The sequence below is a fragment of the Pseudoliparis swirei genome, chromosome 6, assembly GCF_029220125.1.
Source record: "Pseudoliparis swirei isolate HS2019 ecotype Mariana Trench chromosome 6, NWPU_hadal_v1, whole genome shotgun sequence".
Taxonomy (NCBI): domain Eukaryota; kingdom Metazoa; phylum Chordata; class Actinopteri; order Perciformes; family Liparidae; genus Pseudoliparis; species Pseudoliparis swirei.
The window spans coordinates 1,848,388-1,867,261 of record NC_079393.1 but is presented as its reverse complement, the minus strand read 5'-3'; the positions used below and the strand labels follow the sequence as shown (position 1 = coordinate 1,867,261).

General features: G+C 46.9%; 1 protein-coding gene across 5 annotated transcripts in view; it reads right to left on the bottom strand.

The window, feature by feature from the left end:
* Positions 1-279: 279 nt before the first annotated feature.
* The window catches only part of cadps2 (Ca++-dependent secretion activator 2), a 91,866-nt gene continuing 73,271 nt past the window's right edge, over positions 280-18,874 (bottom strand). For 2 of the 5 annotated variants that reach the window (XM_056415730.1, XM_056415735.1), the window contains 11 exons: positions 16,887-17,028; positions 16,352-16,450; positions 14,206-14,361; positions 13,825-13,972; positions 13,431-13,445; positions 11,736-11,810; positions 11,231-11,314; positions 10,970-11,002; positions 6,853-6,960; positions 1,977-2,081; positions 280-1,455 (listed from right to left, as the gene is read on the bottom strand). In XM_056415730.1, the coding sequence (XP_056271705.1) occupies positions 1,102-1,455; positions 1,977-2,081; positions 6,853-6,960; positions 10,970-11,002; positions 11,231-11,314; positions 11,736-11,810; positions 13,431-13,445; positions 13,825-13,972; positions 14,206-14,361; positions 16,352-16,450; positions 16,887-17,028 (1,319 nt within the window). In that variant the 3' untranslated portion in view covers positions 280-1,101. Of the gene's footprint in view, positions 1,456-1,976; positions 2,101-6,852; positions 6,961-10,969; positions 11,003-11,230; positions 11,315-11,735; positions 11,811-13,430; positions 13,446-13,824; positions 13,973-14,205; positions 14,362-16,351; positions 16,451-16,886; positions 17,029-18,874 lie in introns of all 5 variants that reach the window. The other 3 variants (XM_056415734.1, XM_056415731.1, XM_056415732.1) reach the window with 3 other exon arrangements.

The window sequence follows — 18,874 nt, the reverse complement described above, 5'->3', positions numbered from 1 at the left end:
CAAGATTTAAGGTGGAATGAAGAAGAAAGTTAACACTACAAGATTTAAGGCGGAATGGAGAACTGTAACACGACAGGATTTTAGGTGGAATGGAGAAGCAGAACAGTAAAACTAAGAGTTAAGGTGGAATGGAAAAGAAAATGGTAAAACTACAAGAGTTAAGGTGGAATGGAGATGAAGAATGGTAAAACTAAAGGATTTAAGGTGGAATGGAGAAGAAGAACGGTAAAACTACAAGATTTAAGGTGGACAGAACATTAAAATAAACCCACACAAACGGGTTCTTTAGATTTGTTTTATTGTGACACTCAGACACAAACATCTTCACGTCGTTGTTTTGGTCCTTTAGCAAACGGAGTTGATCGGCGGCCGACACGAAAACATTACAGCAAAAAAAAGAAAGAAAGAAAGAAAACTCTTTTTCATTTCTTTATTCGCGACGACACGGTTTCACGACGAACGGAGACAGAGAATCTTTGGTTCTGAAAGCTCGACCCGGGCGGTCGGCTGAAGCCACCGGACCACCGGACCACCTTCTCCAATGGCCGCCATCGCTGGTCGTAAGTTTAAATTGTATTTCTCCAGACGGTCCAGAACTACGCGACTAGCCGCTACGTAACCGACGTTAGCTCAAAAGCTAACCCGTTAGCTCCTGAGCTAACTCGTTAGCTACGTGGTCGTCACCGGTGCAGCCGACGGCGTCTTCGTCGATTGACCCGATGGAAACTGTTGAATTCTCCTCAGACGCCTTCGTCCGCCGTTCCATCTGGACGATAAATATTAAAACCCGATGAGTAAACTCCAGGCTCCGCCCCCCTCGGGACCACGGCGGGTGAACGACGGACAAATCCTCGGCATTCGACACGAGCGTTAGAGACTCCGAGCTTCTCAAAAGGTTGGAGGGACATCGTTCGTACTACCGGGCGCGACCACAAGGGGGCGCCTGTCGGGGGGAAATGTCAACGGAGGTCGTAACGAACATTTCAGGATGCGAGAAACACTTTTTGACTTTTACGTTTTCCCAAAAACGTCGGTTGTGAAAATTAAACCGCAGGATGTAACATTCAAAGACTTGACGGTGAACAGTGAGGGGGCGGAGCCTCAGCGCTGAGTGACATCACGGTACGGCTGGCGGAGGGCGGGACTTCCTGTCCCGCAGGTGAGAGGTTGGGGGGGCGGGGCCCGAGCGTTGGTCCTTAACCAATCGAGACCTTCGGTGAGTGAAGAAGGTCCCGATGGAGGAGGTGGAGGCGTGGCCTCAGTCCTCCTCCTCCCCCCCTCCCCCTCCCCCTCCTCCTCCTCGCTGTCTCTCATGCTGACGCCCTGCAGGCCGTCTCCAGACTTCACCGCCGCCGTCGCCGCCTCCACCGCCAGGCGGCGGTGAACCGCCTCGTAGCTCCGGCTGTTCAGAGACACGTCAACAACGCCCTGCAGGCGGAAGTCACGGTACGTCTTCTGTGGAGGAGGAGGAGGAGGATGAGGAGGGGGAGGAGGAGGAGGAGGAGAGGGATGAGGGAGGAACATGAGAGGAGGAGGAAGAGCAGAGGATAAGGAGGAGAGGGAGGGGGTGGAGAAGGAAGAGGAGAAAAGTAAGAGGAGATGGAGGAGGGATGAAGATGAGAGGAGGGGGAGGAGGAAAGGATAAGGAGGAGAGGAGGAGGAGGTGGAGAAGGAAGAGGAGAGGAGGAGGAGAGGAGAAAGGAGGGGGAAAGAGAAAGGAGAAGTTAAAAGGAGGAGACGAAGGGAGAGGGAGCATCTCAGGAATGTAACAGGACGCATTAGAATGGAGGAGATGGAGGAGAAGAAGGAGGAGGAGAAGAAGGAGGAGGAGCCGCGCTAGGCCAAAGAAGAGCTTCCAGGCTCCTCGTTTCTTCTTCTGCTCCTTCAATGTCGGCTGTTCACCAGCAGCCGACACGATGCTCTCCTCACAGGACGCTCCACTCGAACCCAAACTCAGGAGACGGTAAACTGCTCACCTTCACGATCCTGATGAGTGTCTTCAGCTGGTAGGCGTGAAGCTGCAGGTCCACGCGCTCCGCCAGCCACACGCACAGCGCCGCCATGCAGCCGCCGTACCACAGCTGCAACGACAGAGCACTCCTACGGCTGTATAGAAGTCTATGTTCCATGTGTTAAAGCTGTGTTCTCTCTCCTAACCACCAGGGGGCGACTCCTCTGGTTGTATAGAAGTCTATGTTTCATGTGTTAAAGCTGTGTTCTCTCCCCTAACCACCAGGAGGCGATTCCTCTGGTTGTATAGAAGTGCTTACTGTGTGAGCTGCACATTCTCTGCTGACCACCAGGAGGCGATTCCTCTGGTTGTATAAAAGTATATGCTTCATGTGTTAAAGCTGCATTCTCTCTCCTGACCACCAGGGGGCGACTCCTCTGGTTGTATAGAAGTCTTAATAAAATGACTCCTCTCTTTTTAACATGTTTTCTGTCAGCGAAAAACAAAAACATGAGTGAAGTTAGGAGTTAGGAGGCAGGAGAAGGAGTTAGGAGGCAGGAGCCTCGGCGTGAGGATGAGACTTGTAGCCGTAGAGGTTTGTCTCTGCGGTGACCTCGGGGCCCCGGGGTCGGCGCTCACAGACGCTTCACTCAGCCCCTGAAGAGCTTCCGGAGCCTTCCAGCCCCGGACCATGAATATCAACATGTGGTGTTCACGGAGAACTACAACCTGGAGGAACTACAACCTGGAGGAACTACAACCTGCAGGAACTACAACCTGGAGGAACTACAACCTGCAGGAACTACAACCTGGAGGAACTACAACCTGCAGGAACTACAACCTGCAGGAACTACAACCTGGAGGAACTACTACCTGCAGGAACTACAACCTGGAGGAACTACAACCTGGAGGAACTACAACCTGCAGGAACTACAACCTGCAGGAACTACAACCTGGAGGAACTACAACCTGCAGGAACTACAACCTGGAGGAACTACAACCTGCAGGAACTACAACCTGCAGGAACTACAACCTGGAGGAACTACAACCTGGAGGAACTACAACCTGGAGGAACTACAACCTGCAGGAACTACAACCTGGAGGAACTACAACCTGCAGGAACTACAACCTGGAGGAACTACAACCTGCAGGAACTACAACCTGCAGGAACTACAACCTGGAGGAACTACAACCTGCAGGAACTACAACCTGGAGGAACTACAACCTGGAGGAACTACAACCTGCAGGAACTACAACCTGGAGGAACTACAACCTGCAGGAACTACAACCTGCAGGAACTACAACCTGCAGGAACTACAACCTGGAGGAACTACAACCTGGAGGAACTACAACCTGGAGGAACTACAACCTGGAGGTGGAGTTAAAGGAGGACTCATTTAAATGTTTCTAGAGGAGCTTCAAGGCAAAGCCTGAGGTCACGACCTCCCCGGGAAGAGAGAGAGATATGTATATATATATATATATATATATATGTGTATATATAAATATATATGTGTATATATATATATATGTGTATATAAATATATATATATGTGTATACAGTATATATATATGTGTGTATATAAATATATATGTGTATATATATATGTGTATATTTACATATGTGTGTGTATAAATATATGTGTATATATATATATATGTATACAGTATATATATATGTGTGTATATAAATATATATGTGTATAAACATATATATATGTATATATATATATCTTATATCGTATTATATTGTATCATATCGTCCTCTCCCCCCCTTCTCCTCCTCTTCCTGCTCTTCTTTCTCCTCTCCTCCTCCTCTCTTTCTCCTCCTCCTCTTCCTCTCCTCCTCCTCAAGCCCACACCTTCCTCCTCCTCCTCCTCCCCCTCCTCCCCCTCCCTCTCCTCCTCCTCCTCCTCCTCCATCAAACGTTTATTCTCGTCCCCGGGAGGCGTGTCCTCCTCATCGTGGCTAATCAGCCGCCTGCCGGTCTCCTCGCGGCCGCGTTAGCGTGGCGGCGGAGCCGCGCCTCCTTAATGGAGCTGATTAGAGGAGCAGAGTGAAAACAGATGGAGAGAATATGAGGGGGAGGAGGAGGAGGGGGGCTGCACGGCATTGTGGGTCTGCATTAGTCCCGTCAGAAACAATCTCCCCGTGATGAGCGCGGCTCAGTGAAGGTGTCACGGTAATGATGTCGTTTAAACATCCGACACGACGAAGAGGAGGAAGAGGAGAATATTTATATCTTTACTCCAAAAGAGAAGAAGAATGTTTAGCTTAAAAACAGTTTGAGACACTGATGAAGAAGGACTCTCCTCATCCTCCCTCTCCTCCTCCCTCCTCTCTCTCCTCTTCTCCCTCTCCTCCTCCTCTCTCCCTCCTCCTTCCTCCTCTCCTTTCTCTCTCTCCTCTTCTCCCTCTCCTCCCCCTTCCTTTCTCTCCTCCTTCCTCCTCTCCTCCCTCTCCCTCCTCCTTCTCTCCTCTTCCTCCTCCTCCCTCTCCTCTCCCTCCTCCTTCTCCCTCTGCTTCCTCCTCTCATCCCCATCCATCTCCTCTTCTCCCTCTCCATCTCCTCTCCTCCTCCCCTCCTCCTCCTCCTCCTCTTCCTTGATGTGACCACATGTTGTTACTCTTCGTCTTCGTGACGATTTGCTTCCTGTTGTCTTGATTTAAACTTCCTGTTGTATTTGTTGTTGTCGCCTCCTCTTGTTTACCCGCTCCGTGTCTCGTTCAGGGAGCGTGGGATTACGGAGCGCCCGACATGTGAGCCGCTTTAAAGAGAAACCAGAAGATTAAACGACTTCTTCTTCAGGTTCGTCTCCGTCGGCAACGGTGATGAGGATGGAGCTGTGTGTGCGTGTGTGTGTCTGTGTGTCTCTCTGTGTCTGTGTGTGTGTGTGTCTCTGTGTGTGTGTGTCTCTGTGTGCGTGTGTGTCTCTGTGTGTGTGTGTGTGTCTCTGTGTGTGTGTGTCTCTGTGTGTGTGTGTGTCTCTGTGTGTCTCTGTGTGTGTGTCTCTGTGTGTGTGTGTGTGTGTCTCTGTGTGTGTGTGTGTCTCTGTGTGTGTCTCTGTGTGTGTGTGTGTCTCTGTGTGTGTGTGTGTGTGTGTGTGTGTGTCTCTGTGTGTGTGTGTGTGTGCATTACTCTCCTCATCCACACAAAGCCGCTCCCCGGTGAGCACTTGTACACAAATAGAGGAACGGGTGCACGTGAGCATGCACCCTCCTCCTCCTCCTCTTCCTCCTTCATATCCGTGTTGACACGAGTCTGACTTCCACTCGGCCAGACGGCGGGTAAACAAGTCAACAGGCGTACCCACAATGCACCTGGCGGGAGGCCCGCCGCCGCCGTCGTAACACAAGCTTTACTTTTCTTTGTTACACACAGACACTCCCCCCCCCTCCTCCTCGGTGCATGACTGGGATCTTCTGAGCTTCATTAGATACACACACACACACACACACACACACACACTCACACACACTCACACACACACACACTCACACACCGCGGCGGGTGGCAGGAATCCATCGCGCGGCGGCGTGCTGCTAATGTGAGCGAGGGCCTGAGCGGCCATGTCCGCGGCGTGGACCCGAGGCGTGTTGGGCAACTCTCAGATACACTCTGATCAATGGGGGGGGGGGGGGGGGGCAGGTGGAGGTGCGCCCGGCCCTCGCCGCTCCTCTAAGTGATAAACGGGTCAACAGAAGCAGTCGGTGATCACAGCGACTGTGAAGGATTGTGAGCTCCGCTCAGGCCTTCACATTTATACATGTAAATATATATAGATACATAAATAAATATACATAAATAAATATAAATACATATATATATAAATAAATATATATATAGAAACCTATATAAATAAATAAATATATATAAATATATATAAATAAACATTTATAAATAAATATATATATAAATAAATATAAATATATAGAAACCTATATAAATAAATAAATATAAATAAACATTTATAAATAAATATATATATAAATAAATATAAATATAATAAATATATACACAATGAGCTTATTGACAGAACGTTACGCTGAGCGACAGGAACGCTTAAGAAGTTTTTTCTTTTATGTGTAAAAAGTGAAAGTCCTAAATAAACCTTTAAGCTCCTCAATGACATCACGTCCTTTAAAACATAAATAAATACAAGTTTTTAATTTAATTGTATCTGGATTTTACGTGAATATATATATATAAATACTTTTAAACCCAACTAAATATAATCTTTTAAAAAAAATATATATATATATATATATAAATACTTTTTAACCCGACTTAATATATTCTTAAAAATATATATTAAAACAAAAAAATTCATATATATATATATCCTACTGATCCCAGAGCTGTTTGCTAATCTTTAAAAAACAAACAGGAAGCAGTGGGAGTGGAGATGTACCTCAACTGGATATATATATATATATATATGAGAAAAACAATCCTGAGAGGAGGGAGCTGTAAATGGATAACAGCTTGTGTTTGAATGAACGATAACTGGAAATGAAAGAAGGAGCCGGAGGAGGGAGGGGGGGGGGGGGGGCGGAGCCAGAGGAGAACCCATTGTGGACCGCTGCACCTCCAGTTCTCTGGTTCTCTGCTTGTTCTACTTGTTTCACCGTCTCTGTTCGTATTGTTTGCACAATCAGTGCATTGTTGTTGTTGTTGTTGTTGTTGTTGTTCATGATGCATCGGCATCTTCTGGTGTTTCGCTCTCCTGGTTCTTTCTTCTAAATGTTTTTGGGGGATCCAGAAGTCAGATTCACGTCACGAGGAACTAGAGATACAAATATATTAAACTGGGAGGAGTTCCTGCCCCCTGGATGTCAAACACTCTTCTTCTGTGGTTCCTGTGTGTGTTTGTGTGTGTGTGTGTGTGTGTGCTCTCACCTCAAACACCTTCTCGGTGTACAGCTCGTCGTTGACCCGGTCTCGGAGGATGTCCTGGTTCTGACGGATGAAGGTGATGTAGGTGTCGGCCAGATCCATCCCGGGTTTCTGCAGGACACACACGCACACACACACGCACACGCACACGCACGCACACGCACACACACACACACACACACACACACACACACACACACACACACACACACACACACACGCACACGCACACGCACGCACGCACGCACGCACGCACGCACGCACGCACACACACACACATACACGCACACACACACACACACACGCACACATGAATACTACAAGAAGAGCTGGAGGCCGGACACACACACACACACACACACACACGTTAGCATGCTACACATGCTCACTTCCTCCATGCTGCTCGTCGGCCAACATCACTCATGGGCGTGCACGTGGTCAGAGGTTGTCACGTGACGACCTCTGACCACGTGCACAACAGTGAAGCTTCCATTCGACAGTGAGATGAGACGGACCAACAAAGCACAGAGGGCTGTAGCATGACGGCGCGGTGGCGTTAGCACGCTAGCTAACTAGCCGCTAGCAGCTAAGAGACTTTAATTTAACGACAACGTAAGAACACGAATGTGAACCGTGAACCTCATTGGTTCAGCCGAGGGGGCGGAGCTGTCAAACATCTGCCATTCACAGCCCACGTCACGTGACCATCAACCAATCACAGCGTGAACGAGAAAATACACCCTAAAGCAGCAATGTTGTCTTTTGGGGTGTTTTCCGACCTTATTTGTACGGACACAGGCCCCCCCCCCCCCCCATGGAGGACTTAAAATGTCTTAAGTATAAATGCATGAATAAATACAGGAATACATTTATAAATGCTTAAATAAATGTATAAATAAATACAAGAATATATAAATAAATGCTTAAGTAAATGTATATATAAATAAATACAGGAATAAATAAGGACACATAAATGTCACGCATAAATAAATGAAGAAATACGTGTCGACACATAAATAGAGACATAAATAAATTATTTATTTAATGACGTCCTGTTTAGGTATAACTTATATATAATTATTCCTTTATATATTTATTTAAGCAGTTATTTATTTATTATTGTATTTATTTATACACTTATTTAAGCATTCATTTATTTATTCCTGTATATATTATTTATACATTTATTTAAGCATTTATTTATGTATTTCTATATTTATTCATGCATTTATTTATACTTAAGACATTTTAAGTCGTCCTCCCCCCCCCTCCCCAACCTTTTCTGTTGCGCAACAAATCAAACCAACACAAAGGAAATATTTCAATCTGCAATGACGTGAAGTTTGAATAACGATGAAAAGCCTCAAAGCAACGAGGCACATTCTAGTCTCACTGCCGCGGCTAGTTCAAGGTCAGTGGGACTTCACGGTGTTTTTCTAAATGTTCAAGAAATTATCAAATTCTGTGGGGAACAAAACATAAAAACTCGACTTCAGGTTTCATTTGAGTCTCCGTTGACCTGCGATGGAACTCGACTTCACTTTTAGTTATATTATCATTGTCATTTTATTTTGAAAGGCTTGTTCCTCCACACTGAGTTCCCTCTTCGTCGTCAGAATTCATCCCTTTAAAAGTGAGATTGATCTTTTTATGCCCTTTGACCTCCAGAACTCGTCTTCTGTCTTCAGAGGAAGGAAAACTTTAATGTTTCTTCTTCTCTCCTAAAGTCACCGTAACGCCTCATTTGCATATTTAAACATTTCATTAAACTTGTAATAAACTCAGGGGAGAAGTTTATGTGATATCTATGTTAATACATTTATTAATAAAAACTGTATTTTCTGATTCATGGAGTGATATAAAGAGATATAATAAATATAAATATCTAATAAATTATCTTTGTAAAAACTTTTGACTAATATTTTAACAAAATAAAATATTAATTTTGAATCTGGAATCCTCCAATGTCAGAAAATAAGAAGATATTTAATAAAACAAAAGTCCCGCTGCTAGACCTGAACCAGGACCTGAACCAGGACCTGAACTAGGACCTCAACCGGGACCTGAACCTGAACCAGGACCTGAACCTGAACCAGGACCTGAACTAGGACCTGAACCTGAACCAGGACCTGAACTAGGACCTGAACCGGGACTTGAACCTGAACCGGGACCTGAACTAGGACCTGAACCGAGTGAAGACGGCGGTCCATGTGCTGGTTCACGAGGATGTTTGTGATCCTCCCGAGAGCAAAACAAACAAACAAACAAACAAACAAACAGCTCTTCTGAGGGCTCAGCTGGTCCATGTTGGTGTTGCGCAACTTCCACCTGGAGATCGTCCTCTCTGGAGAACGTTCTCCAGGGTTCTCCAGTCAACTGAAGACTTGCAGAATAAATAAATAATAATAATAGAAACAGGAGGTGGGAGGAGCCTCCTCTTGATATGAAACGTTACCTCAGAGGAAGTGACAGACGGAGATCAGGGACACCTGAAGGCACCACGCGGTTAAAGGGGGTCACAGTGTGTGTGTGTGTGTCACAACATGTTACTGCCGTGTTGCCCCTCCCGTCATGTCTCTGCGCCTCCTTCCTCCCTCAAGGCTTCATCTCAATCATTCACCTCCTTCTCTCCCCCTGACAGAGGAGGCGCAGCACAGAGGTTAAGACTTTAGGAGGAGAGGGAGGAGGAGGAAGAAGGGAGGAAGAGGAGGGAGCCAATCTTTTCATCCATATTTTCCTTAATTCTCACACACACACACACACACACACACACACACACACACACACACACACACACACACACACACACACACACACACACACACACACACACACACACACACACACACACACACACACACACACACACACACACACACACACACACACACACACACACACACACAGTTCCCACGCCCCCCTGCAGCACCTGGACCCGGCTTACCTGCGTCAGGTTCCCTCCACACAAAGAGGGGGCGGAGCTTACAGCATAATTCTAGGTTAGGAGGAAGTCTGGACGGAAACCAGAGAGCATGCTGGGATGCGAGGGGGCGGGGCAGAGGCTTAAGGAGCTCTCTTTACCTTCACAGCTCAAAAGAGCACAACAATGTGTCGGAGCTCTCCCACCTGAGCAAAGGCATCGGCCAATCACATCGCGAGGAGCACAGAGCACTCCCCACTCGGTTCCGCCCCGCCACAATAAAAGCCCTGGGAAGAGTTTCGGACCAAACCAAACTAGACCAAACCAGACCAGACCAGACCAGACTAGACCCAACCAGACCCAACCAGACCCAACCAAACCCAACCACACCAGGCCAAACCAAACCAGGCCGAAGCGTTCTAGTGGTCTGTGATCTGGTCTCTCGTACTTTTTCCCCTTTTTTTCTGCACACAAGAGGACGCAGGAATTCCCCATTGCCTCCGAACACACCAGGAACCAGGAAGTGCTCAACAGGAAGTGTTCAACAGGAAGTGCTCAACAGGAAGTGCTCCTCCAAACTCCTGGAGTACTTTTGATTCTTAGTGTTCCTCTTCGGTGTTTCGGAGCTTTTCTTTTGGACTGGAGCCTGAGAGGTTTTTATAGAACTCCTTTTAGATTCTTTAATCCCGGCGGACGCTTTAATTAAACAGATTAAAAACTGCCAGAATCCATTTCAGAGAAATAACAAATGTTTAAAAAAAAGCCCAAATCACAGAGGACTTGTTCTTGGTTAATCACTTTAGGAAGCGAGTGAGAGGTCGTCTCGTCTAATTCTGGAGAGCAGACCCTCTCTCTGCTTCGCTCCGCCAACACGTTAACGCCTCATCGCCTCATCACCTCCTCCTCCTCCCCCCCCCCCCCCCTGATCTCTGCCTCCTCGCCGCCGTTCATTAGCCGCTCGCCGCCCACTAAGCGACGCTTCGCTGAGACGCATCTCCGAGGACGAGGGAGCAAATTAATTAGGCTGGTTGTGTGATCTCTGGCTCCGGAGACGAGAGGAGAACAAATAATAAAACAATAACCTCACAAATAATAATACAACAATAAAACCTCTTCGTCTTCAACACGCGCTCGACGAAGAGGAAACAAACCCACGATGAAGAGGAGGAGGAAACAGAGAGAGAACAGGAAGAGACTCACAGGGAGGTCCACATATCTGGAGGCTGTCTTCACCTTGAGGAGGAAGAGGAGGAGGAGGAGGGGGAGGGAGGAGGGGGGAGAGTGAGGAGGAGGAGGAAGAAGAAGAGGAGGAGGAAGAACAGGAGGGGGAGTAGGAGGGGGAGGGAGGAGGAAGAGGAGTGAGGAGAAAGAAGAGGAGGAGGAAGAAGAGGAGGAGGGCAAAGAGAAGTGAGGAGGTGACACTGACGTTCAGGTAACATAAAGAAAGGAGGATGAACTCACGGTGAAGGAGAGGATGGAGGAGAAGAAGGTCCCTTCATCGTACCTGGAGAGCTTCGAGAGGACCAGCTCCAGCACGGCCGACAGCTGGGGGGGGGGGGGGGGGCGGGGGTAACCTCGCATTAAAATAAATACAAATAAAAGAATAATAAAGTAAAAGAAATGGTAAAAGCTTTAAATAAATATATTTGTATAATATAAATAAATATACACACACAAAATATATCTACAAATATAATTATATATATTTACAAATATATTTACAAATATATGTTTTTGTTTTTGAACTCAAGGAGTAAAATAACCAGTGAATATGGAATAAAACCCGAAATGCTCGATTATAAAAAAAGAGAGAAAATGTTTCTGCCCGACGACGTGAAAAAAGGAAAATAAATATAGATAAATAGAAGTAAATATAAATATAAATATGAATGTAAATAAATATAAATTCATGTGAATAAATACATGTGAGTGTCGTGTGGGGAGGGTTTGCTGAGGTGGATCTCACCTTCGCTACCAGGGAGGAGATCATGTCTTTGAACGCATCGTCGATCAGGACGTCGATTTTGGAGTGGTACTGTTGCTGCAGGGGGGGGGGGCATGATGGGGGGGGGGATGAGGGGGGGTAACAAAAAGCAATATTTTTTTATATTTATAAAAACCGACAGGATCAAAATGACACACAGACACACACATGCACACACACACACACACACACACAAAGAGATCCACACACACACACACACTACAAGCTGAGTTCCCGTCTCCAGGAATCTGGAGGATGTTTATTCGTTGCAGCGACGTCCAGATATTCAATTAATACACCACTGGATGTGAGGAGGAGGAGAGGAGAGGAGAGGAGAGGAGGAGGAGAGGAGAAGAGAGGAGAGAAGGAGAGGAAGAGGGAGGAGAGGAGGGAGGAGGAGAGGAAGAGGGAGAGGAGGGAGGAGAGGAGGGAGGAGAGAAGGAGGGAGGAGAGGAGGGAGGAGAGGAGGGAGGAGGAGAGGAAGAGGGAGAAGGGAACGGGGAGAGAGGAGGAGGGAGGAGAGAAGGAGGAGAGAAGGAGAGGAGGGGAGGAAGAGAGGAGAGGAGGAGAGGAGGAAGGAGGGGGGAGGAGGGAGGAGAGGAAGGAGGAGAAGGGAACGGGGAGAGAGGAGGAGGAGAGGAGGGAGGAGGAGAGGAAGAGGGAGAAGGGAACGGGGAGAGAGGAGGAGGAGAAGAAGAGGGAGGAGGGAACGAGGAGACAGGAGGAGGGAGTAGAGGAGGGAGGAGAGGCGGCAGCACAAAAGGCTTTTCAGCGCGACACGACTCACACATTAGAAAAGTCCCTGAACAAAGAAGCGCTGACACACTGAGGGGTCAGAGGTCACGGGTTAGCCCCGCCCCTTAACACCCGGGTTAGCCCCGCCCCCTAACTCCCCCAACAAGTCCCCTAAATGGCAGTTTCTCTTCTTCGGTAAATCTGGAGAGCTTTTCTCTCTCTTTACCTCCATCAACACGGCTGCTGCTCCCCCTCTTCCTCCTGTCCTCTTGTATTATTATCCTCTTCTTCTCCTTTTTTCCCCTTCATCTTTTCCCTCATTTCCTCATTTTTTCTTTTCCTCTTTTATTCTTTCCGTCTCTTATTCTTTCCTCCTTCATTCTTTCCCTCATTTCCTCTCTTTTTCTCTTCCTCTCTTCCTTTTTTCTTCTCTTCCTCTTTCCTCTACTAATCTTTCTCTTCTCTTCTTCTCTTCCCCTCTTCCTCTCGTGTCCCCAGAGAAGGAAGCAAGGAAACAAGGAAAGAAGGAGGCAACACGCTACAATAACTGCCATTCATTTAAATGGGAAATTGCTCGTCAATAACAAGATACCTTTAAATAATTAATAATAATAAAGTGTTATTAACTTTAATTAACTTAACTTTAACTTTATGGACCAGATGTTTGTTTCTGGTTCATATATTTTATTATTTAGTTAAATGTTTAATAAAAACATTTAAAGATAGAAAGTTAATACTTATAGATGTTTATCTGATCAATAACAACCGTGATATTAAGTCTGCAACAACAACAACAACAAGATGTTTACCATTGTATCAACATGATCGTCTCACAAAAACAACAACAAACAAACATTTATTATTGATCAACTAACAACATTATAATAAAGATGAAGAACATGTGACGAGTGAAAGATGAAAACTAAGAGAGGCGGGACTTACCCACTGTTTGTCAATCTGGAGACGAGGAGACGAGGACGTGAGGAGACGAGGAGATGAGGACGTGAGGAGACGAGGAGATGAGGACGTGGGGACAAACGAGGACACACAGGGACACACCAGGGTACAGGGACATGAGGAATCAAGGACACAAGGACATGGGGACACACAGGGACACACGAGGACATGAGGAAACGAGGACACAAGACAAGGAAAAGAGGGCAGAGTGGTGAAACACATTCACGGTTTTACATTTTAATTAGTTTAATAAGAAACAGGGGCCCTCGGGGGCCTTCGGGGGCCTTCAGGTCTACGTCTTTACATTTGGGTCCAGGTCTTCTCCAGGTGTGGGTCAGATGTGTGTGTGACGTGCAGAGGTCACATGACCTGGGCCTACCTCCTGCCCCGTGTCCAGCACACACAGCTTGGCGCTCTGCTTCTTGGCGTCCATCAGCACGTTGAACATGGCGCACAGCGGCGGCGCCACGCGGAGGTCCGTGGACCGGCTCGCCTTCTGGATCCGAGAGTCAAAGGCACATTTCGTTCTGTGGAGCAAAAAAATATCGAAATTTCAGCAAAGAAATTACTGGAAAACTGAGACGCATAAATGTGAATGTTTTGGTTAAATAACTAAATCAAGTTATTTTATATGAAGCTCTGTGACCTCCGAGGTTGTGTCTTCACTGGTTTGTTTACGTCACAGAATATAATACATATAATGAAATAAAGAGGCTTCACGTTGACGTGCGCCACAAGGAGAGAGAGGAGAGGTCGTGACCTCTTGACACAGGCCTCCATCATGTCGCTGGCCATCAGCTTCAGACGCTGCTCCAGGTGTTTGGCGAACTCGGGCTCGGGCCAGTGGAGGTCCAGCACGAACATCTGCAGCGCGTCCAGCTTCCAGAACAAGTCCTCCGAGGTGGCCGAGCCGGTGCTGAGGGGGGGGGGGGAGAGAGGGTCAGTGAACGCCACGTCGGGGTCACCACCATCAAGTAGTTTACACTTTGTTTTATCCGTCTGTATTTAGGGTCCATTTCTTTCCTTCTCTCCGGGGATGAAGTGAAATGACTTTAAATGAAATGCCGACGTGACTTCTGACCACTTCCTCTCCTCAGCTCTACTTCCTCTTCTCCTCAGCTCTACTTCCTCTTCTCCTCAGCTCTACTTCCTCTTCTTCTCAGCTCTACTTCCTCTTCTCCTCAGCTCTACTTCCTCTTCTCCTCAGCTCTACTTCCTCTTCTTCTCAGCTCTACTTCCTCTTCTTCTCAGCTCTACCTCCTCTTCTTCCTCTTCCTCTCAGCTCTACTTCCTGTTCTTCTTAGCTCTACTTCCTCCTTCCCAGGAAGCTAAACCCTTTGCTGGTGAGCTGCAGGTCTATACGCTGACGTTGATGTGTGAATGTCTTTGATCTACATCTTGATGCGTCAATCAAAATATTGTTTGTATTAAAAGCAAAGTCAGTGTCGGTAAAGACATCGTGTGGTGCGTTCAAGAACACTCCGACACCGGAGGCTTCACAGTTTGCTTTTGAAGATCCAAACAGTGAAGAACATTCTCCTCACTTTTATCTTTTTAATAGTTTAATTCCACGTTTCTTTAGACGAGAGGGACAGAAAACCTCGTTTCCAAACCGGTTGCATCCTAACTGGCGTTTCCTACAGCCGGAGGAGACCGTGAACGCACCACACGGAGTGCACTCGGGGGTCTCCAACAGGTTTCAGGTGGTGCAGACAGATGGCCGTCTCCCGTGCCAACAGGTCACACGGCAACGCGTCGCCGCCGACATGCAAGTGTACAGCGGCCGGCTAGAGCGACAGCGGGGGGGGGGGGGGCTCCCTCACTTCTCTCACTCCGCCTTAAAAAGACTGTTTCCTTCACAAGTGGCGCTCAGGAATAAACGCTTTGGGCCGAGTCCGCGGTGCAATTAGCCGCTCTGCCCCCCCCCCCCCCCGCCCCCCTCATGTCTAATTAGTGGCGCTCTCCTCCGAGCGGCGCTCCCCGGGGAACGGACCGATCCCACTCGCCCGTCTGTGCTTCGCTAATGAAGTGCCAGCTTCTTCTTTCTTCCCTCCATCCTCCCTCGCTGCACCGAGTGGAGCCGAGAGGGGGGGGGGGAGGGGGGGGGTCCTCTAAAGAAACGCCGCCGGCCCCGTGGCCCCCAACATGGCCGCCAAACATGGCCGTCGGACACGTTGAAGCACACGGCGGCGGTTCTCCTTCGCCATGTTCCGTCCATCTCACGTACGCGTGACGGACTCTTAGTCCCGCCCCCGCCTCCGATTGGCTGGAACTCGCTGCTCTCAGAGCATTTGATTGGTGGAAATGAACGACTTCGGATGACGATGACCTCACACACGACTCCGGCGTATTAAACGTGGCTACGGCTTCAACACGAAGAGCTTTATTGGAACTGGGGATTAAAATGTCGTTTTAATGAACTTAAAGTACGGATTAATAAAAACATCTTTAAAAAAAACGTCTGAAAGCGACTTCGACGTTGGAAAACACAGAAAAACCGCCGACATGTTGTTTTTAAATCTCTTTCGTATTCAGGAGGTCTTTAAATATATTTCATTATTTGTTTTTTTGTGGATCTTTTGAGCTGATTTGACACTTTTCAACACTTTGAGAAGTTCCTCGGAGGCTGAAACGTAAAAGTGAATTCACGGACGGATCAATACAGCCGATCGGCTCCTCTCCACTCACACGGCTGCAACACAGTGACGGTCAGAGAGAACACGGCCGCATGCTGCATGCTCTCAGGCTTCATGCGGGGGGGGGGGGGGGGTTCTGGTCTTCAGGGACTCAGACATGCAGACGGACAGAAACCCGGAGGTCTGGACACAGACACGTTATTCTCTGCCTCTCAATATTGGTAGTTTCATCTTGGGGGTAACATTCTCAGACCCCCCCCCCATACATACGTGGTCTCACACAGCGGTCCCATCCAGGCCGGGAGGCTGGGCAGCGTGAGGCCGGGGACTCTGGGAAGAGGGACGCTCGCTAGGGTGTGAGTCAGAGACCTGGGGGGGGGGGGGCGGAGGGCGAGAGAGAGAGAGAGGAAACGGAGACGGTAACCACGGAGACGCACAACCGGCAGCCGACCGTCGCCGACGACAAACCGCTGTTCAAACGTCGTGAATAATAATCTTAAAATAAAAAATAAAACTGTACTTGTTGTTATTTGCTACTTTGTTTCGACTTTGTCTCTCAACAGGAACAAAGATCAAAGACGCGCGGGGCCGCCAGTCTGCAGAGAGGTGTTTTATTTTGAAAGTCCATCGGGGTCGACTTCCTGCTTCTTCTCCGTCTGCTCGTGGATTCTTTGTTGTTACTTGTTGTGTTTATAATAACGACTTTAAATCTGCAGATTGTTTTATCTCCTCTTTCTCGACTGTATTTACTGCGCCTGCCTTGTACCTGAACGCACCCTTTTTGCCCCCCCCCCCCCCCTCTTACTTGACCGGCTGCCAGGTCTCCTGCTCAAAGCCGCGGTGGATGGACTGGGCGATGGACGACTCCATCAGGTCGATGTAGCGCACCACCAGGGGCACAAACAGGTCCTGCAGGTGTCTGTGGAACGGCCCGTTGCACAGGTGCACTGTGGGAAAGGGGGTGGAGCAAGGGGGGGCGCAGTTAGAGGGACTGGGTGAGGGTCAGGAGTCAGTTGACCCTTTGACCTCAACCCCGTCCAACACTCTGGAGATGAGCTTGAATGTCGATTTATAAATACATATAAATATAAATACAAATATATAAAGATAAAAATATATATATATACATACATATAAATATATATATATACATATAAATAAATATATATATATATAAAAATAAATAAATATAAATATATATTCACATATATAAATATATATATATACATTACATATATATATATTAGGGCTGTCAGCGTTAACGCGTTAATCTATGCGATTAATTTGGCCGCGTTAACGCACTAAAATATTTTAACGCAATTAACGCAACTTTGTTTACTTCCGGTGTTCGTTGAAGTTTTTACACTCAAACCGAGTGTCAAACCGCGGCAGTACGGTTTAACACTGTTTCCGTTTTTAAAACAATTATTTCTCCGCGAAAATAAGGAGTAGAAATCAGTTTAAACTCGTGGATGAATCAGTCGGGTTTCCTCCTGCTCCTCCTTCCTCCCGTCTCCCCCTCTGATACACAGAGGAACAGAGGGCGACGTGTCGGGTGACGCGGCGGAAAGAACTCGTCACACGAAACCTTCACCGTGATTGGTCAATCCGTTTGTCTGTCAACATTTTGGGAAAAAAACAACCAATGAACACTCAGTAAATCACAAGGACCTCCCACCTCACAGGTGAGGCTCATTAGCAGCCTGTGAGTCAGAGAGCAGAGAACACGGCACCAGGACAACTGAGCCTCATTGAATAGAGCTGAGATTGTTCTGGAATGTTTGATGTAGAACACGTGGGTATGTGTCATATGAAAACGCCTTGAAAAGGTGAATTTACATGTTTTTGTAAAATGTATAAAATGAGCCCAGCCTCCAGAGGGTTAACGTGACATATGTGAATGTCAGTCAGTCACCAAGGCCACTGGTTCTGCTGTTCAGTGGTAAAGATGACAGGACCAATGGGGTCTCAATATACTTCTTTTTTTTTACTAATCTGGATGTTTCACTGAAGAAACAATTTATCATCCACAATATCAAATACCTCGCTGGCACTTTATAGGTAGGAGCCTCTTTGAAAACACAGCTCTGTGTGAAGTTTGGTCTTTAAAAAGAATGAACTTCTAACTTTTAATTGCGATTAATCGCGATTAATGAATTTCAAAATGTGCAATTAATTAGTTAATTTTTTTTAATCGATTGACAGCCCTAATATATATATATACATATAAATAAATATATATAAATATATATATATATATATACATAAATATATTACTGAAACGGAATCGTTTGTCTTTGGGTTGTAAAACAAAACCTTCAAACTCTTCTTTTGATAATAATTTATTTTTAAAGAAAAAAAAAATAAAAATCAGGTTCAAACAAAGCAACACACACAAAGGGGCGGGGCTACAAGGTGATTGACAGCTATGGGAGTCGCCTGTGTTTTCGTCTTCCGACATAAGACGTCACAATATTAATCGTTACATTTCTTTTGTCACCTAATAATGTCGTATTCAGCGTCGGGGGTCGTCCTTAGCTCCACCGCCTTGTTTAAAAAAATAAAAAATGGCGACGGCCAAACATGCTGAAAGTCCACAAACCAACAGGTGACTGGGTCCACTTCATATTTACCATTTAAGAGAGCAAAGAAGGTGTAACTCACCCTGAAGCTGCACAGGTGTGTGTCCCCCCCCCCTCCCCTCCACACACACCTCACAGGGGGGTTGAGAAAGACAGTGAAACAGACAGGAAGAATATATATATTTATATACACGCATACACATGTATACAC